Below are 22,227 nucleotides of genomic sequence, written 5' to 3' on the forward strand. Positions count from 1 at the left end.
TACACTATTTACTAAATGTGTAAGCATTATGTACAAATACCTTATTTACTAAATGTGTATGCATTAGATATACATGTAAATATGTACACTATTTACTAAATGTGTATGCATTATGTACAAATACACTATTTACTAAATGTGTATGCATTGGATATACATGTAAATATGTACACTATTTACTGAATGTGTATGAATTATGTACAAATACGCTATTTACTAAATATGTATGCATTGGATATACATGTAAATATGTACACTATTTACTGAATGTGTATGAATTATGTACAAATACGCTATTTACTAAATATGTATGCATTATGTACAAATACGCTATTTACTAAATGTGTATGTATTATATACAAATACACTATTTACTAAATGTGTATGAATTATGTACAAATACACTATTTACTAAATGTGTATGCATTGGATATACATGTAAATATGTACACTATTTACTGATTGTGTATGAATTATGTACAAATACGCTATTTACTAAATATGTATGCATTATGTACAAATACGCTATTTACTAAATGTGTATGTATTATATACAAATACGCTATTTACTAATTGTGTATGTATTATATACAAATACACTATTTACTAAATGTGTATGCATTATGTACAAAGAAACTATTTACTAAAGGTGTATACATTAAATATACATGTAAATATGTACACTATATACTAAATGTGTATGCATTATGTACAAAGAAACTATTTACTAAAGGTGTATGCGTTGTATACAAAAACGCTATTCACTAAACACATATAGGTTTATTAGATATATACAAATGCACACATTTGGTAAATAGCATATCTATTAGATACGAATAGTACAACAAAACTTATTTGTATTTATCTACAATATTAAAAAAGAAGTCTTACGTATCATTGTATAATATAGCCAGCTTATCCTTGCAGTTGATCAAGAAGGAGCTAGTCCTTGCTGGGTGGTCTACATCATGTATGACGGCAGCAATTAGGGCAGCAACCTCATGATGCTGCTCTAGAAAATACTGCAAAGCAAAGAAAGCCCATTAGGATTGGAGATGTCTTGACAGAAAGAGAGGAGACTGACTGTACTAACTGGAGGACTAATCTGCTCATGAGAATGAAAAAGGTGAGTCAGTACATTCATAGATTTTGTCATAAGGAAATAGGATATAGATGGTTCCAAAAACTCTTTTATAAATGGTTTAGTCTGAGCATCTAACAAAATTTGACGAAGTTTCAATCTTGTTTTATGCTAAAATGTAACATAATATTTGTAAGAACGATAAATTTTGAAAGAGATATTTAATAATCACAGATAAAACTGTCGGTATGAAGTTTTATACTTTATTTGGTATTTGTTTGAATAATAAACAAAGCTCGTCAAATTATTAAATAATATCATTATATTGTTTGAAGGTGCTGACCTTAGCTATAAGTGTAGTAAGTGTTATGACTTACTCCAACACAATTTGCTCAACGGATTTAAGTTCACATCATGTCTCAATATGCCAACCTCATGGATGATATTACCTCACCTTTGGTCTAATTTTGTCAAGGAAAAAGGCTGTAGCCTGCAGAACGTCTGCAGCGTGAGTAGCATTATGGTACGAGTTCTGTGATCGGTAGTTGGAGCCAATGAGTTGTAGCCAATTGACAACTACCATTTCATCCACCTCGAGGTAGCTCATCACATCAAATCTCTGGAAGATCTTTAAACCCAGCAGCACTAGGGCGCTGTTAAAAGTATACATTTTTTCTCATGAAATAGCTGTTGATTACAAACATGGCTTCGGACATGCGTGCGATCACATACATACACATACGTGCGCAGACGCACACACGAATACACATACACACACAAGCGCACACATACATGCTCGCACGCAAACACATGCACGCACACATGCACACAGACACTCGCTGACACTCACAAAATCTGCGAAGGTCTCAAAAGAAAAGAAACATTTATAACTTTCAAGTAGAACGAGTGCCATACTGTCTACTACTACTGACCTACTACTACTGACCTACTACTACTGACCTACTACTACTGACCTACTACTACTGACCTACTACTACTGACCTACTACTACTGACCTACTACTACTGACCTACTACTACTGACCTACTACTACTGACCTACTACTACTGACCTACTACTACTGACCTACTACTACTGACCTACTACTACTGACCTACTACTACTGACCTACTACTACTGACCTACTACTACTGACCTACTACTACTGACCTACTACTACTGACCTACTACTACTGACCTACATTACTACTGACCTACATTACTACTACTGACCTACTACTACAGCTGACCTACTACTACTGACCTATTACTACTGACCTACTACTACTGACCTACTACTACTGACCTACTACTACTGACCTACTACTACTGACCTACTACTACTGACCTACTACTGCTGACCTACTACTACTGACCTACTACAGTAACTGACCTACTGTTACAAGTGAACTAATTCTAAGTTTAGTATTTACTAATACTTACTTTTGGTTCGTGAGAGATTCGAACGAGAGGATGTCAAAGTACCATGAAGTATTTAGTTCCAACTGTTGCTCTATTTCTGGAGTCATATGCTGGTTGGACGGCTGCTGTTTTTGCCCTGAGCTCAGGCGACTGCTCTGGCCTGTGATAAATTAGCCAACAGCTGTTAAAGTGAGAATACTTACTAAATACATAACTAGCTTCCATTTATTGTTGACCTGTATGTTTATTATTATTTCAAGCCAGATCACATTTATTTTTAATTTTTTGGATTATAGTATCAAAAAAGTAGAGCTTTAAAAAATTAATTATTTCGTATGAGCAAAAAAACAACCACTTTAGGACACAATAAAAATATGAAGAGAAAGACAAGGATGTTAAAACACTCTTAGAATAATTTTATTTTCCTCACTTCTTTTCTGTTGAAGCCCTGGCATCGTTCGGTTGTTACGCCTTGTTTTCTGAAAAAGCATAGAGTCATTCACCACCGCATTTGAAGAGTCAAGCTAGAATGATTAGCACCAATCTATGACCATTAAAGGATTGAAAAGGTAACTGTGTCAAAAAATCATTTTACTCTGCACCATAATTTTTGTTATACTTATCCTTAAATAGTCAAACTGTAACTAGTAATGAGAACTGCTCTGCTCCTCTCTATGACTCACATCACACAGGCCTTCCACGTAGTCATGAGCTAGTGAGTCTTCCTCCTTGACTTGATGGATGTGAGGGGCAAACAACTCCGTAGTCTGCAGGATTTCCAGCACCTTGTCTATGGCCTCTACTACTCGCAGGTTACTTGGAGAGCTATTCTGTGCATCATTTAGCATGCTGATTACCTGCAAAATTTTGAGCAGCATTCTATGTAACCTGGATCTAAGGCAATAACGGCTGCTGTAGGTATCGCTAGTATTACTCGCAGGTTTTTAGCAAGAATCAAACATGATATACAAGCAGTTTTTACGTTTTTACAGGCTTATGTCTAGAAAAAGTATTCAACTATGTACATTTTTTTACATTAAGTCCTATTCAACTATGTACATTTTTTTTACAGTAAGTTTTGTACATATGCGATTGAGTATTTGCTCACAACAACCATATTTTGGACACAGTGTGTAGAGAGACACTGTTGTGTTCGACTAAGATTCGTTGTGTATAATAAAATAACAATAATACAACATTTCTATCGGTTGAAAGACCTCCAGCAAGAACTTGTCCCTTAGAGACAAGCCATGGCTCACGTGTAGCACCACTAGTTCCATGACTATCAGTTTTAAACCTAAATTATTCGCATTTCAGTCCACTTCCCTGTTGTAGCTTATAGAGAAGTCTTTAAATTCTGCACAAAGTGGATAGTCTGAAGAATAATGCTCGATGCTCGATTATCGTCAGAATCTCGGTTTTTTGTCAGAATTACTCAACTAATAGAAGAAAAAGATGCAGAAAAGAAAGCGAGTAACATTATTATTATGACTTACACAACATTATTGTCAAATGCTCTAAAAAGAAGTGGAAATAAAAAATGACGTAAAAAAGAAATTGATAGTAAGTGGTAAAAATAATAAAATATGGAGAGCAGACCCGAACATAAAACTAATTAGAGAGCAAATTTAAGACAGTATAAAGAGGTGCTTGAGATGAAAGAAAGCAGCTCACAAACTCCCAGAAGTTCAGAAAGAGGTAAAGATGATAGAAAGATAGGAGAATTAGAAATAAATGTGCAATAATAATTTGGCATGAGAAATGAAAGAAGAGAAAAGATATGCGCAGAGGATAAAAGGAGCAGAAAAGATGGATAAAAAACTAATTAAGATAAGTGAGAAGGTTTACATCAGATGTGAGATGGAAACTAGAGAGGTTGAGAAGAAGAAGGAGAGGTCAGGGAAGATGGAGAGGTCAGGGAAGATGGAGAGGTCAGAAAAGATGGAGAGGTCAGGGAAGATGGAGAGGTCAGGGAAGATGGAGAGGTCAGGGAAGATGGAGAGGTCAGGGAAGATGGAGAGAAGTGATAAGTTAGAAAATACTACCTTAGTGATTGGAGCCTCAATCGTGAGGGAATGAATTCTTCTTCTTGACTCAGTTCTTTTAAAGTTTATAATACCTAAAATCATAAAAGATAAACGTACTTTTGGTTTTTTTCACAAACTAATAGCTTGTCTCCTTACGCTGTGTATAGACAACTTTCAACTCTTTCACAGTTTTCTTCCATTTCAAAACTGCATACAGTACGGGAATACATCGTCAATCATGTTTAAGAAAGAAATAATTTGAGTGTCTAATATAGCTTCAGCTACTGATTGAGAGAGATGTGAGTGTATGGGTGCAGGTGAAAGAAGATGGACCAATCAAAAGGTGACAACAGTTCTACAATGACTAGGTTACAAGTAATAGTCGTCGGTTTTTCAATTAGCTAAAACTCATGCTGGTGGCAAACACAAAGAACGATGCTATTACAAACACCAGGCTTACTTTTAATCTATTATATTATTAAAATATAGTAGCGATGTGCGAATACACAGAAACGGTGTGTGTTAATCATCGACTCTCTATGTAATGTATAATGGTTTCCTTAAAACCTATTCATCAAGAGACCTTGCTAAAACTATAGTAAGTTGTGGACAATTGTGATCGGGTACCAACAGATAACTAGACAACCGGTTAAAATGCACAAACATTTGACAATACACCCTGATTTCTGACACCACTTTCTTAATTATAGAGACTACAACTACCGTAATACCAAGAGACCTTTCTTTGCAAACGAGGAGGGGTTAAATTATTTTAGTTTTTCATTTATTTTAATATGCCGAATTAAATTTTGGCCTTCCAAGCCTTATTTAGCCTTGGTTCTAGAGAACTGCCTTATAACGCTCGACATCACCCGCAAGTTATACATTAGAACATTCTCTATGCACCCATTTTAGCCTTAACTCAAACGTTCTGCTCGTTTTAAGCCGATAGTTGAAGCAAAAAGGTGTGGCTAGTTCTATTTATAGCATGTTGTTTATTCCTAGCATGATCCTGCGCACTAGTGCAGGGAAATGGTAAAAGTTGAAGTTGTTACAAATGCCAGCTGGAGTGAAGTGCGACAAGCCTTCTAAAGTGGACTTTAATGTTTTTACTGTCAATATTTACAAAGTGTTAAGAAAACTTTGGAGAACAGCTAACTAAACAGATCTAGCAAACAAGGTAAGTATAACGCAGCCAGTGGGTTTACCTTCTCCAGTGCTAGACAGAGATATGAAGGAATCTCGTCTCACTGTTCTACTTTCTGAAAACATGGTGACAAAATATATCATATTAATTGTACTATTTGTAAATCAATTTTAAACTAATATTAAAGTATTCCCATGTGGACTATGGCAGATGTGAGCCTACTCAGACACGTAACAACGTTATATATTCATGAAAGAAACCTAGCAATTAAGTGTTGCTCGACCACGCATAGTTTGAGAAGAATTCTGTAGATTCCAAATTGCTACATTGTCACTCGAATCCTGTTAGAACTTAGAAAGCAGCATAAGTGCCATGGCGTAGCATGTATACATCAATCTTTTCCGTTCTTAGACATCTTATGAACTATTCAGTTTTAGATAAATCTCTTTATATTCTTAGTACATACCTGATGTTCCGCGGTTTCTGGTTTCAAACTCTTTGAATCTATCCCATGGTTCCTCCATGCTGAGCTGGTTTCGCAATAGAATGTATTTGGACACTTTCCTATGCAAGTATATGATAAGATGCATTAGTAACATAGACTTATAGAACTTGCTGTTATTAGTAACATAGACTTATAGAACTTGCTATAATTAGTAACATAGACTTATAGAACTTGCTGTTATTAGTAACATAGACTTATATAACTTGCTATAATTAGTAACATAGACTTATAGAACTTGCTATAATTAGTAACATAGACTTAGAGAACTTGCTGTTATTAGTAACATAGACTTATAGAACTTGCTATAATTAGTAACATAGACTTAGAGAACTTGCTGTTATTAGTAACATAGACTTAGAGAACTTGCTGTTATTAGTAACATAGACTTATAGAACTTGCTATAATTAGTAACATAGACTTAGAGAACTTGCTGTTATTAGTAACATAGACTTAGAGAACTTGCTGTTATTAGTAACATAGACTTAGAGAACTTGCTGTTATTAGTAACATAGACTTATAGAACTTGCTGTTATTAGTAACATAGACTTATAGAACTTGCTATAATTAGTAACATAGACTTAGAGAACTTGCTGTTATTAGTAACATAGACTTAGAAAACTTGCTATAATTAGTGACATAAGATAGGGATAGAATACGCTTTATTAAGATAGTGCAATGTGTGATCGTATGCTTATTGCTCCATCTAACAAATCTTTAGTTGTCAAAAGCTCATAAATTCTGTCAAATCTGCCGTAGAATACTGAAAAAATCTTTTCCCTCTAATATATCCTTCAGTAAATTCTTTGTTGTTCTGTCAGTTTTATGATAATTAGTTAGCCTGCTGCTACTTAGATGTGTAGATTTCATCAATTGCTGAAGAACTACAACGAATGCTGTCGTTCACAATTATGATTTCAAGTCAACTGCAAGCCATGTATAATAAATAGTATTCACTGCATGCTTTCCGCTTGGTCTAATACTTCTCAAAGGTTGACTTGCAACAAAATTTACATTACAGTTACCCTAGGACACTTATGTATTCGCCTCATCTAACTTTCGTGTTTTCGCGGAGTCATCCTTTCGCGAAAATTTCATGTGCGAAACTAAACTATCATAAAGAACGAGCGAAAACGCGAAATTAAATAGCTTTGTCCATTGATAGTCAGGCCTGTATTCACTGGTTGCAAGATGGGGCGGCTAATGTTAGGCGACTAGTTATGAACACCTAGGGTGTGGAGGGGCAGTGTACGCCCTCCAACAGGTTTCTCTCATGTAGGGCCTCAGCCGGGCCTCTCGTGTGAAGTTTTAAAAACTTTTATCGGAAAGTATCAACATTTTTCTATTTTTTGAGATTTGTTTTGTTTTAGGTGATGTGAATGACTAGACATTTTAAAATTAAAATAGGCAAAACTTGACCGCAATTAAAACGCTCAGAAAAAAGACATATTTTTCTTTTGAACGTTTTAACAAAGATCAATTTTGCGGATTTTATTTTAAGTTCATTCGGAGATGTTACGCTTTTGATGGGACATGGCCAAGCGGGTGTTTGGTAAAACTTGATCTTTTGTAAACCTTCATAAAAGTCGTTAACAAGAATATTTTGCCACTGATGATAATAATAATGACACCTAATAACTACTAAAAGTTGACGTTTGTCTCTATGGCTTGGAATGAAGTGATATTCTACAGCGATAAAAACCGTGTCCATGGCCGTTGAGCAAATAACTTTTTGAATAAATGATGTTGAGGTCGAGTTATCTGAAGCAATTTATCATTGCGTTGGAACTGACCAAACAAATCCGTTCGAGTTAACCTTGTGTTTGAGATGAAATGTTAGATTTTATCCGAGGGCGAGTTATCCGAGTTTGACAGTACTTAGCCGTGCAAAATTCCCAAAAAGTTGGGGCGGCTCAGCCGGCCAGCCGCCTCAGGGAATACGGGCCTGTTGATAGTCCAACAAACAAATGGCAACAAGCGATCAAATGGCATTATCGACCTTGCCCACACCATTCTACCTGCGGTTCACAATTACAAACTAGTCGCAAATTCAAATTTTTTTTTATCGGTGAACTGAACCTGAGGAATCTAATTATGTTTGTTCCACTGCCTTTACTTTCACATCACTATATTATCGCACTCATCAGAGCTGCGAAATTAAGTTGCTGCGAAATTTTACTCTGTATGCTACTCACGAAACTAAATACTAGCGAAATATAAGTGTCCTAGGGTATTTGGTATCAAAAGGTTCACCATGTCTTACTCTGCTGTGTTGTAGGTGCAAAATATGTAGAAATGTGATTACAAGCTCTTGAAAGTTTAAAAATGAACAGTTAATCACAGCCATCACGAAAATGCCGTAGGTTGAAATCCCTCTCCAAAACGGCTCGAATGGGACTTAGTTGAACACGATGTGCTTCTATTTACACTTTCATGCAATCTCATTCATTGAAATATTTTCACAAATATACTTCTCCCATTCAATAAAACCTTGTCTATTATCTTTACGTGTCAATTTCATCATCATTGCTGTCACTTTGAGCCCTAATATCTCAAAACCTAGCCTAAAAATTTGTTTAATTTTTTAACCTTGTTTCGAAGGAGTACATATCATCCTCTGATAAACATGAAGAGCCTGTTAGCAATGATATACAGCCCAAAAGGATAGCCGACGGCTATCATATGGGCGTGGTTTAATTATGGAGCTCTATTAGGATTGTGCTAGCCTGGGTTTCAAAGCAAACACAACTCTCGCGGGGCGGTCGCGTTGTCTTGTTAGGTTTTAGAAAACACGAATCGCTGTTATCGTTTCATTAGATTATTCAGCCAGTAGACCCCGCGGGTCACAATAGCAAACATTGAATTTCTGCAATGTAGGGGTAATACCTAACCAAAATAATGTATCTAATCAAAATAAAACATTTCAAATTACCTACTTTTAGTAAATTTAAAATTAGTAAAGGTCGTAGTATATGCCTAAAGTTGAATATAATTACCCGAACAACGGCATTTTTTTTCTAGTTTTTGATTAATATTTTGCCACCCCTAATATAAAATGACAAAGTCTTTCATCGGTTTCACATTGTTTTACCTTGCCAATAAGATGGGACAGCAGGCAAAGCTGTGCAGTGTAGTTTTCATACTCAAAATCTAATGCAAAACCGAATTTGAGCTATTTTACGATTGTGACTATTAATATCACGAATGCTTGTGAATGGCAACTGACTGATCATAACGGTGACAATATTGGGATACTATATTTATTTGACAACAAAATGAATTCAACAGATAAGTAAAATAACCACTATAGTTCATAATATTCGTAAATTTACAAGGTGCTTTATTCAGCATATTTATTTGTTCGGGTGCCGTGTTCGGGTTAATCCCAACAGAGCTTCATAATTAAACCCCGCCCATATGAGCGCCGTCGGCTATCCTTTGGGGCTGTATATCATTGCTGTTAGTCACCCGTGATAGTCGAAAAATGCGGCAGAAATTGTTCGCGCCATTTGGCAGGAAGTATGGGAAGTATTACGACTAGATGATTAGACCAAGCTGAAATGAAACTGTAAAGTAGCGAGCATCTATATTAGATAAGGGCTTTCCGGTAAAACCCGAAGTGTTTGTCATAAACTAGTGCTACGAGACATTTTGTATTGAGCCATTTATTGGTCTTTCATTTCACGTGATAACACCACGTGTCAAAACCATAACCACAATGTTTGAGTACGTTTTCGAAATAAAAGGATTCCAACCTATGGCGTTTTCGTGATGGCTGCGATTAACTGTTCGCTTTTGAGCTTTTAAGAGCGTGTAATCACATTCCCACATATTTTGCACCTACAACACAACAGAGTAAGACATGGTGAATCTTTTGATACCAAATAACTGTAATGTGAATTTTGTTGCAAGTCAACCTTTAACAACTTTACTAACCAATTTTATGCACAAGTTTACAGTAAACTTTTAGTGGAGTTATCTTCTCAATTTTGTGATGACTAGAATAGTTTTTACATAATTTAAAAACTGCGCGTGCAATATCCAAAGAACTAACAAAAAGTAATATGTATTTCTTATATTGGAAAAGTAGTACAGTGTTCATCAAAGAACGTGATGCCAACAGCAGCATGATGTAAAGTGAAACAACCAAGAGATTTGTTCAGCAGACTTACCCTGGCGCCATTTCTACAGGTACTATCTTGCATCTACACTGTATAGTATCTCCATTCTTCCTGCGTACTGACTGTATACCTTCCCAGTGCTGCAACATGTTCAAACGATGTGTACAGTCTTACTAGTTTTGTACAGTTGATCAGTTGTACAGTTGATCAGTTGTACAGTTGATCAGTTGTACAGTTGATCAGTTGTACAGTTGATCAGTTGTACAGTTGATCAGTTGTACAGTTGATCAGTTGTACAGTTGATCAGTTGTACAGTTGTACAGTTGTACAGTTGATCAGTTGTACAGTTGATCAGTTGTACAGTTAATGGTTGCTGTTATTGTTCGATTATGGAGATAGAAATTGCTCAATTACCAAATATTTTTCTGAAAAGAGTTGACACGACTACTGTAAAGATAACAAAGCTTCACAATAATTTTTGAAATAAATTTTTTTTCTGAATAGTCACTTCCAGTGTGGTCACCTTACGAATTTTCAAGAATCTCTAAGCAAGTAGGGGTGTCATCGAATTTCTTCTCCACTTTTGAGACACAGATGAACACCATGGCAATGGTGAAGCATCCAACTATTTGACATCTCAAGTTGTCAGGTTGCTAAGAGAACACCGTAGTGTTGACAGGATATAATATGCTACATCCTCTCAGATATTTTACATTAGTAACAAATGACTGAGTTGTCTCCCCGCCTACAATGATTAATGGGATGCATTGTCTAAATCCACCGATACATACTTCATTTTTCTTCATGTGATAGACCATAGTTTGCTCCTCGTTGCAGTTGTCTACTTGCAATCTGTCTTGCGCATACGTTCCAACCACGTCTTTCGCTGTGTATCCAGTTGCTTTCTCAAATGCACCGTTCACAAACTGTTACACAAAAGAAAATGCATTTCTATAACCAATGATAAGGCAGAAACAAAATGTTTCCTAATGTTTCCAAAAATTCCTACCAATTTGTTGTGAGCAACCAATTTTTGGTAGATGCCTGTATTGTAAAAACCTTGTTCTGCATTCTTGTCTTATTTGCAACTAGCCTGTCATACATGTATTGAAAATGACTGATTTTGCATAGCATTTGTGGGTTCTATATAGCCTGAGAATATATAGGCACATACACTCTAACCTTGCATAAAATTTGTGTCCTCTATACAGCCAATATAGCCTGAGAACTTATACATGTAGGTTCATACACTCTAACTTGATGTAACATTTGTGTGCTCCATATAGCCTAAGAACTTATTGGCTCATACAGCCTACCTCACTCCCAGCTATCTATGTTGTTAAACTTGAGAAGTGGTTAGTTTATGCAGGACTTCACACAGAAGAGCACTCAACTGGAAGGAGCAGTGGTTTTAATTTTAATGGATAACTATTTATACAAATTATAGGTATCATTCTGTATAAAATATTTATATGACTGTATATAGCCTTCTCTATAAACCCTAAAACCAATTGACGGGCAAACGGCAGTCCGGCCTACCATCATTCATCCTCTACGTTATGGTAGGATGAAACCCAAATGCCTCAATACTTGTTAATAGTACTCTATTCCGCATTACATTCTTTGAAAGCCACAGGCAGCCCCCTTAATGACCAGTGTTACACCAGCTCATAACATCACCATAAACAGGTCATGTTGAGTGCAAACTATAGCTTCCTCTCTCCATCTCTTACTCTTTCTCACAATTCCGCTAGCTACGGCTAACGTACGGCTCACCTACGGCTCACCGTTAGTGTTTTAATAAATTTCTGCATTCATTACGAGTAATTGCGAATGAGCTCTTGCTCGTAATTCACCTTCTCAGACACTATCTAATAGCCTTGAATTTTCTATAGTGACTAATGCCTTTCTCTGACCTAGATTTGACCTGCGTTTAACTACCTATGCATGCCAATTATCAATAAAAAAACTCATATATGATCCAGCAAGATTTTGGTTAGCTCTGGTGGATTCTAATTAAAATTTGATAGCATAATTTATTGTGTTCAATAAATGTTGTACCTCCAAAGATACTCAACTACCAACAGAACACACTCCGTTTCTCCACAAAAACGCACTCGATGTATATTATGAAGAGCAGATTTAATTCCTTTGTTCAGAAAAAATCTCGGATATTGCTAGGGTGATTAAAGAATTTTTCTGTGTGGCTCACGATAATTAATGTTTGGTTCGTGCTTAAATACTTAAAAGCCATTCAGTAGAACGGTCATCAGTGGACTCAGTCTGAATCTTGCACTTTGTCTAACATTAGAAAACTATAGATCTCAAGGACATTGGTTATACTCACTAATAAACCTTTAGTTTTGTTTCATACATAGGAGGCAAACAATACTAATTCTTAGAAAAAGTTTTTTCAATAGCAATAAATTAGTCCTTTTTTCGTTTTTGTCAAAATGTTGCAAAACGCTCAAAATCATCTAATTAGGCCGAATTGAGCCTTTTTAGCGAGTTTGGGCGAATTCTGGGAACATTCTCATTAACGAATTAATGAAGTTCTCCAAGGTAACTCTCTGGGTTACTTCATAAGAAGAGGGCATCTGCCTGCTCTTATAGCAGAAAGTATAAACTTACCTCTGTTCTGAACTTATTGTCAGTAATTTCAACAGACTCATCGATATTCTGTAGGGCCAAGGAGAGTGTGTTGTAAGCTTGTAGTTGTTGCTGCGGTCTTATTTCCCCTCGCTCTATACTCACGAGTTCGTTAAAAACTGTTGCAATGTTTGTACACTCTACCATCCTCTGAAAGGAACCCAAGGAAGTTATTTATAAACAAACAGTTACGCATTGAAACGGGAAGATGCGGTTAGGTGGGCATTAGAATTTACGGGTGCCCACAATAACATATTGCACAGTTTACTTGGTAAACCCCTGAGGTGCCTGTCAAAAGGCAAAAAGTTGGTATAGATACAATTATTTGTATTTGCTAGAGTCTAGCCAAATAGTTCCCTGTAAAAAGAGGATGAAATTGCATACTTGTACAACTATCAGTGTTTTATAGGCTCGTTAATACCAGGTCAGTGTAACAAGTAACAATGGCTGCTGCTGGCACATTGTTTGTTTGTGGTAAAAGCTATGAGAGCTTACAAACTCCAAAAGGCATATCTTGATGGAAACAAACAACAATAAATTCCTTTGCTCATATATCTTATACCGTAATCATGCATCAATAGAGATGAGTAGCTCCGTGTTTGCTGCTGTTAAGGAGGTTAGCTGAGGCAGGAAATCAAGCTTTACACTCTCTGGCAAATTGTTTGTTTACTCACTAGATAACAACATCAGATTTTATCTTAATTTTTCTGCCAAACTTCTTAAGAAAGAGAAAGAGTGAGGCAGTGGCATACGGCAGCGGGAAGAAGGATGTGTTATGGGCGTTAATCAGATAGATGTCTGTCGATGATGAGAGCAGGAAAGGAAACAAACGCTGCCAATTTGTCTAACTCTGTGATTTTATCCGCTCATCCGTTTCCCTTGTAGGGTTTTTGGCAGTTTTGGCATTCGTGTGAAACAACAAACACCAAACAAACTAAAAGCGCCTAATCTCAGTTCAGCAACTAACTTTCATATCTAGCAGTTTCAATTCTTTCCAGACTATCCTTAAATGGCCATATTTAGGATTGTTGAGGTTCCTACTAGCGGATTAAAGACTATTAGACAAGCAAGACCGTAGGTAAGCCGCGGGTAAGCCGATTAGGTGAGGCATTTTGAGATTCCTCATACTTTCTATGTTGCTACTATCTGGCTACAGCTACGACTATAGGCTCAGCTAGTTGTTGTCTCACCGCAGTTGCTCACGAAAGTGACCTAGTAATATCCTGGTTAGAAGGTTTCTATTCTATGAACACCTATTAATGTTTCAGTTCTATTACATTTAAATGTCCGATATAGAGAATGTTGGGAAGATGGTGCATGGGCTTTTATGTAAGAACATTATACCGATTTTCATGCCTTTCTGACTTTCCCCACCCCACCCGACCATAACCCCACCCCACCCGACCATAGCCAAACCTAATTGTAGCTTGCTATGAGCTCTCTACTCAAAACACTCTCATTGGATCTCTTGTCTTCTCAGCCAATGGCGTTGGTTAAAACTTTATTGTTATTTTTCTATTGTTATTCATTAGATTCTGTTTTTATTTATCGTTTCTGATGGCCACAACGTACTGTAGATAGATATGTATATAAATAAATTCCACTTTGTCATTTTGTCTGTCTGTTAGTTCGTGCAAACGCTAGGCATTTCCACATTTTTGATTGATTCCATCCTAACTTCCCACGCATATGCTCCATGCCTTCTACCAGGTCGCTAAAAGTACTTGGTTTCAGAACTCTGTCTGTTGCCTGAGAACCAGTCTCCTAAACACCCAGATGCCGGCATCGGATTGAAAGTAAAAGAAATCTTAGTTATCGTCAGGTTTACTCTGAACTCTAAAGTTGATACTCATAACTAAATTAGACCAGTGAGTACATATTACTATTAAGAGTCCTGCTTAGACTTCTATTCTTATTTTTCAAAAATGATGACAGCAAAATTCGGTTTTTCATTTGAGTAATGTTTTATCTCTTGTCAAAGGCGGAGTGAAATCAGTTAGCACATATGTAAACCCGGAGATGAATAACTCTAGATTTTTTTGTAATGCGTCCTGAAATTTGCATTTTTTTAGAAAATAATCTTTTTGAGGTTTAATTGCTGCCATAGCTATTACATGCTCTACTCACCCTGGTGAAACCAGACTGAAGATAAGGAATAATGGATGGCTCATCTTTGTCACTGCAATAGATTAGGTAGCATAAGGTCAAAGGTCGGAGGAGCTGAAATATATATTTCAAGGAAGCATCTCAATCATGGAAGATCATAGTTAGGCTCGTGCCAAGATTAAGTCTTCTACAGCAAGACATGTAGCCTCCGCTTGTAGAAAACAAAGCCAGGCTGCGATTGGTTGGGAAAAAGTTCGCCGTCGTCGGGATGAATGTGTATGTCATTAGCTAACTCTGATACGCTAGCTACATTAATCATGCCTAGGCTCGTAAGTCATGGAGCTTCCAATAACTTCAAAGCAGCACTCACGAGTTCGCTATTCGAATAAGGCAACCCAAAGCACCGAGTAAAGTGCAGTTGTTGAGGATAAACTAAGAACACTACAAGGTGTACGTTATGAAGCGGGTTTTACACATTTAATAAATGTATGTAAATTAGGGTACATCCTTTAACCCTTTGAACTTTAGCGGCCGGTATTCCGGCACTGCGTTAGAGTATTCTGGCATGTCAGAAACCCTAACGGCCGGAATACCGTCATTCACACGACTCTGTTAACAAATGCTGTTTCTAAGTAACAGAGCAAACCAATTAAATTAACTTTTGCACGGGATGTTAGACCAGAAAATTCACTTCCATTTTTAACTGTTTTCAAGTATCTTTATCAACTTCCTTCATTATAATATCAATTTTTATTGGAACATTATCGCAAAAAAATTGATACGACTCGTTTGTTGGGGTAGGTCATGGATGATGGTGATGCAGATGAAGAATTATATAATACGAACTATAATTTTCCAGATTATTCTGAGTCATGAAACAACGATGAACTTGTGCTCAATAGATATGATGCTACTGTAAAGATTTTTACAAATTTTTAAAATCGTACGAATTTTTATGGTTTTCCCTGAAGAACTGTGAAAAAATTGTTTTTTAATTTAGTGACATTAGCTGTAGGTTGCCGAGCTTTTTTATCTGTACTTTACCAAATAGCATTATGTTATGAGCATTTTTAGATAATTTTAATAAAAGTTTTAAAACTTTCAACCGTTGAAAAAATCGCCTAGGGATACTGACACACCTTGACAAGGACGGCCAGAGTTCAAAGGGTTAAGACTTCTTCTACTAAGGGCTGCCAGGCTTACTCACCGCTTGTTGCTTGTTATGGCTAGAAATCGTGAGTATCCTTTAGGGTATTTAGACTTGAGAGATCTGTAAGAAAAAATTGATGTGTTAATAAAATAAGGTAAACTAATGGTACAAAACAAACAAAAGGATCACTTGGTACAAAATATAAAAGAGTAAAAAGAATGACTGACTTATGTCACCTAATATTAAAATATCATCTATAGAAGAGAGTAAGTCAGTAGCATTAAGCGGAATCTATTAAATACTCCTTATTGGATCAAACTTTACACTTCTTCGAGTAATGGCAGTCTTGTTCAGCCTTTATCAATTCAAGCGAGGGCTGAACAAACCTGCGGAGGTTGTCATTCTCAGAGCTTAAGTAATGCCAACTAACACCAGGAATAAACAAACCTGCGGATGATGTCGCTCTCAGTTAAAGCAGTGCCAGCTAACATCAGGGCTGAACAAACCTGCAGAGGTTGTCATTCTCAGAGCTTAAGAATTTCCAACTAACGCTAGGCTGCACAAACCCACAGAGGTGGTCATGCTCAAATTTAAAGAAATGTCAACTAACACCAGGGCTGACAAAACCTGCAGAGGTTGTCATGCTCAGAGTTCACAGAATGCCAATTAATACTAGGGCTGCACAAACCTGCAGAGGTTGTCATGCTCGAAGTATAGGGAATGCCTGCAGTCTATGATTATAAGATCCTGTTGATTGTTCACGTATGACTCAATGGCAGCTTCTGCGCTCTTGACGAGCGTCACTCCGAATCCAGCTTTGTCTGCAGCCTTTTTCAGCGTGTCACTTTGAGCGTCTTCTTTTCCAAAGACCATCAAAACCTGTAGCAACAGATCTATTTGCTCTTTATATTCTCATAATCAGTCCACATACTGTCCACAATCAGTCTACAGTCCACATATTGTACTTCTAGTTGGAAAATCTCTAGTCAAAGTTCCAACCTGTTAGATTAAATGAAACACTCCTGGGTTCTGTCATAAGAATAACCAAAGCATGCTTTGCTGTGCCACAGACCACACCTCCATGGTTACAATAAGTAATGACTTATCAGTAAATACATGAGGTGTAGTTGTCAAAGTGAGTACTAGCTCATGTCATATCACGGTGGAGCAACAGATACTATGTCTATAAAGGCTATATTATTGTTTTTGGCAACACATTCAAGAAACAAAATCTAAAAAATTTAGTTGGTCAGTAATCAAAGTAGTACTAGTGTACGCAGACTCAATGTATGCATGCCGATAGCCAACCAAGTCTCTCACTAAAAATGGTGAGCGAATCATTAATCAACAGTAACTAGCGGAATGAATTTCCTTGTCTTCTGCATTCAGCAACCTACGGAAACACAAGGAGCAACAACAGAGGTCAGAAAGAGTGTTTATATGAACAAAAAGATATTAAAATACTGAGGTTCTGGTTTCACGCATGGCTGGCCAAGTTTTCTTCCTCTCACCAAAAAAGTCTGGGCAGAAATATTTGGTTGCCATTTTTTAAGTACTATTAACTAAGTTTGTGGTGTACCTCGGCGGTTGGCCAATGGCTGAGCAGCGAGTGCAGCTGCAGGATTAGGCGTCTGCAAGGGTGGTCTAGGTAGATTGCTTTAGCTAATGAATATTCCTTCATTTTGCCAAAAAATAACCAAGTGCAACGCATGAACATACCTCTACTATTTTATTTGTTACACTATATATACTAAACTATAATACTATAATACTAAACTTGTTGAGTAAAATGCTATGCAGTCCACAATTGTTTTCATTTGAACTAAACCTTTGTCTTGCTGACATTCAGAAATACAATAATAAAAGGTTTGACAGAGGAAAAAAGGTTTTCGCTGTTACAAAAAATTGGGCTAACTACTGTAGACAACTTTATTTTAACCATGAGCCAACTTCTCTTGAAACAATTTGTAACAAATTACCGTGCTTGCCTATGGGCAGTAACGAGAGTCAATAACTAACATGAAGTCGTACCCTTATCGTTATGTAGCAGATAATTTACTCGACTAACTGAAAGAATAAATGCTTTGAGCCACTCACTATCAACTCATTGTTTCCTGTTCCCTAAAGCATTTGCATAACTTTGTTGAAGATAGCCTAATATTCACCACGAAAACCAATCTTATCAGGAATAAACTATCTATGCCTTGTTATACCATTCAATTCTTCAAATACCTAATGACAAGAAATTTAAGTATATCATGTGTCACTGTCTAGCTATACAAGAAAAAGTATATCGCAATTAACTAAAATTTTGTTAAATTTAACTGAAGTCGAATTTTTGTTTTTTCTAATCAAACTTAATTAAACAATACAAAAACAACATGTTCAAAATTTGGGATTTTTCACTCCATGTAAGTATGGAAGCAGCAAATTTTTAAAATTTTTGCCAAGTTCACAAATACGAAGTATTGTGTACTCAGTAATTAAAATGAGTAGTGATTAGAAATTCACCATTCTATTGTAAAAAAGACTGACCTAGGGAGACAAGTCTATATTTGTTTTTGGCAAATATTCAATCATGAAAAGTCGATCTGTTTCAGCTTTTTGAGGCGCTACGTTTAAAAAGTCATCAGTGAATCCTCGCTGACTATATTCACTACAGAAACTAGAAGTCACGAGAGACTTCCTCACTTCAGCTCTAATTGGATTTTTTATAAATAAAACTGGAGTCACTCAACTCTTTAGAAAGGCTTGTTGAAAGCCTCTGTCACTTCCAAAAGCATAAATACTTTTGCTAACAGTTTCTAAATATAATTTAGGTTAACTTTGTAGCCTGATTGAATGCACCTTCGAATTGCCCAACAAGTTATGAAACTTGGCAACGAATAAATTTGATAATGAATTTGCTGTAATTGGCAAAAGCAATCAAAAACCTTCGTCAAGGTCCAAAATATTTTCGATTATGCTAATGAATCTCTAAGGAACTTGCAAATGAACAGTGAAACTTATAAACTAGTACAGATCTATGATTTAGGGTTGATGGAGTGTACTGAGTGGTAATGACTGACAGGATGAGGTTTTTTAGCTGTGACTAGGGATTTGCTTGGTTCTTCCAATGCAAGCGTCTAAGGCTTGTATAGGACAATCATTCTACAGGTGGAGACCATGGAAAAGTGGTCTGAGAAAAGATACCTTGGGTAATGCTTGCAAGGAAAGTTGCAATTATAAGACTTCAAAATGACTCCTTGTACATGTCTTTAATGTCCCAGTTACATCATCCGTAGAAGATGTTTTGGTAATGATTGAGCCAATGATAGCAATGACTCATGTCTCTGGATAGTTTTGTCGGAAAAAAATTTGAACGCTGTTTCTATGTTAAATACTTATTAAACGACTTATCCGTAAGATTTAATAGAAAAAAAATCGATCCATTACATTAGAGAATAGAAGAAAAATCTACCGCAATACAAATTTTCTAATTGCTCAAAAGTGTCGCTAACTCTTACTGTCTATATATGAAGCTTTGAAAAGTTTTAGTGAAATTTCACAGCAAAGTGAATTTTGGTCTTAAAGAGATTAGAATATTTTTATCTCCATGCTTGTGAGTGAAAGAGAATGAAGAAAGTTGTTCGAAAATAAAAGGATTGTTAGAAAACTACATACACGTAGACTTTACATACTGCTTTGTCAAGTGTAGCAATAAAGAACATGATAATCAAGATTAAATTGTAGACCACTAACTCTGGAGTTATCTCTCTTCTACACGGCATGCACACTCATCGATCAAACTCTCAGAAACCTGGCATTTTTGGATAAGATTGTTCTTAGTACAATTTTTTTTCAACAAAAGAAGCTTTTAGTACAGTGTAGTTTCTTACTACAATATGAGATCAGAATGAACCTTGTAGAATAAGAGATTAAAGCTAGGCTAAATTATTTCTAAAACATCAAGCAGTTTAACAATACTTCTAGTGTACTAACATAAAACGTTAACCTTTTTGAGATCAGATTTTGAGAGTGTATGTACTAATTTTCATACAAAAGGCACCCCACACATCCTCATATTTACATTCAAGAAGTTGGTCGCGATGTTTACCCCTCTTATAAAAAATGCTCAGGATTGGCATGGAGCCAACTGACTGAATAATGGTCAGACCACTAATTAGGAAGCACCGTTTACAGGCGCTTACAAGGAAGCGTGGGCTGCTATTAGATTATCTACATATTATATACATATTATATAATATAATATATATATTATATTATATACGTATCAATTTCGTAAAACTTAACTTGTTTTCTTGAACAACAATGTAGCCTAATAATGTTTGCTATAATTTCGACTTCAAAAATATTTGGGTGTTTTTGGTACTACGTGTAGTTACAACAAAAGCATTGAAAAGCACCACTCTTCTTTTCTCAAGCCAGGTTACACACGCTGAAGAAATGCATCACCAATACATTGTCTAGATATTTGCTGTGACTACACATCAACACTACTAAATCATGAATAGTTTGTAATAAAAAATAGGTTAACCCGTGTGAAAAATGTGCTGAGAAATAGATCGGCCAATAAAAATTGGCTTCAGCCATGGGAAAGCCATGACGTCCTTGTTGGATTTTCCAGTACCATTATTGAAGTATTATTAAAATATTTGTATTGCAACGTGGATTATCAACTATTTGTGATAGCAACAGCATTTGTGCAATGATATCCATTACTATATTTTGCTCAACAAAAACACTACAAGTCAATAATGAAAATAATGAAGTAAAATAATACTTCAAGTCTGTGACATAAATTAGACCAAAACAAAAAAGAATTTTGGCATATCTAATTTTGAAAAAAGCTATCTGAAACGTTTTATAGACAATTGCAATTTCTATTAGTGACTGAACTATATATGCTATTAGTGAGTATATCTCTGTCCATATCTAATTAGTTGCTTATGTGGTGTCAAGGTCATTAGACAGCCAATATTAGACACAATTAGCATTTGTTGGAAATGAATAAAATGGAATCAAGATCATTATAAGAAAATCATCCAAAGATGCGTTGGTTCTATCTCTACTGGCATAGACCAACGTGTTCGTTTCAAAACGGCGCATGGACAGTGCATTGGCTATGCAAAAGTTTTGATGTTTCATCGGGGTGTGGAGCCAGGGCTTTACACAGGAGTGACCTATCGGGGTGTGGAGCCAGGGCTTTACACAGGAGTGACCTATCGGGGTGTGGAGCCAGGGCTTTACACAGAAGTGACCTGCCAGTTAGTGATACGCTTCCAAGAGGCAAACCAGATGGCAGAGTTTTCCTGACTAAACTTTTTCTCAATATAGCTGATCACATCACATAAAACTGGATTATGCCGAGAGAGATTATACTGGGGAAGGAAGGGGGCTATTTATATCACTGCAGCAGAACTTTTTGCAAACCAAGCATGTTTGACGACGTAATACGATAGAATTCTTGGATATTATAATAATAATATGACTGTCTATCGAAATTGACAATGACTTGCAACTTAGCGATGCATACTTGGGTCAAGCACTATGGTAGAGAAGAGGTGACCTGGTTCTCAGTATCTACCACTTCCGCAACTGTCAGATTAACCTGAAGGGATGCCAGTGCAACACGTCCAGTCTGACAGAGCCAGGTAGCCATTTCACTTGCCCAATATGTGAAGAACAGAGGTGGATCTTTAACGTGCCCTTGTTGAAGATCTTAAATATTAGGCTATATAGTATATCACTATACTATATATCACGCTATATAGTATAATATTACGCCAGATATAGTATAGTCTAAAAGATAATTGTTGTATAAACATCACAATGACAGCAAACTCTTAAAAAGCTTACCGCTACCACAAAAGTAATTATTAATTATTATCAAATGGCAGCAAATGTTTAAAAGGCTCAAGGAGAGATCCAGTAAATTTTGAGCTCAATCTTGCTTTATGAACATTCAGACAGATTTACCAATTTCGTGGCAATTTTCGCAGAACTTGTGATTAGGTGTTTG

At 36.3% G+C, this 22,227-nt stretch overlaps 1 protein-coding gene across 2 annotated transcripts in view; it reads right to left on the bottom strand.

The window, feature by feature from the left end:
- LOC137391349 (high affinity cAMP-specific and IBMX-insensitive 3',5'-cyclic phosphodiesterase 8A-like) overlaps positions 1–22,227 on the bottom strand; it is a 38,970-nt gene that overhangs the window by 4,720 nt on the left and 12,023 nt on the right. The window contains exons 3-16 of one of the 2 annotated variants that reach the window (XM_068077795.1): positions 16,894–17,084; positions 16,263–16,325; positions 15,077–15,128; positions 12,932–13,099; positions 11,092–11,226; positions 10,352–10,440; positions 6,144–6,241; positions 5,739–5,792; positions 4,549–4,622; positions 3,187–3,360; positions 2,934–2,982; positions 2,525–2,663; positions 1,536–1,734; positions 892–1,022 (exon numbers count right to left, since the gene is read on the bottom strand). In XM_068077795.1, coding sequence (XP_067933896.1) covers positions 892–1,022; positions 1,536–1,734; positions 2,525–2,663; positions 2,934–2,982; positions 3,187–3,360; positions 4,549–4,622; positions 5,739–5,792; positions 6,144–6,241; positions 10,352–10,440; positions 11,092–11,226; positions 12,932–13,099; positions 15,077–15,128; positions 16,263–16,325; positions 16,894–17,084 — 1,616 coding nt within the window. The remainder of the gene's footprint in view (positions 1–891; positions 1,023–1,535; positions 1,735–2,524; positions 2,664–2,933; positions 2,983–3,186; positions 3,361–4,548; positions 4,623–5,738; positions 5,793–6,143; positions 6,242–10,351; positions 10,441–11,091; positions 11,227–12,931; positions 13,100–15,076; positions 15,129–16,262; positions 16,326–16,893; positions 17,085–22,227) is intronic. The other variant, XM_068077796.1, reaches the window with a different exon arrangement.

The sequence above is a fragment of the Watersipora subatra genome, chromosome 3, assembly GCF_963576615.1.
Source record: "Watersipora subatra chromosome 3, tzWatSuba1.1, whole genome shotgun sequence".
Lineage (NCBI taxonomy): Eukaryota > Metazoa > Bryozoa > Gymnolaemata > Cheilostomatida > Watersiporidae > Watersipora > Watersipora subatra.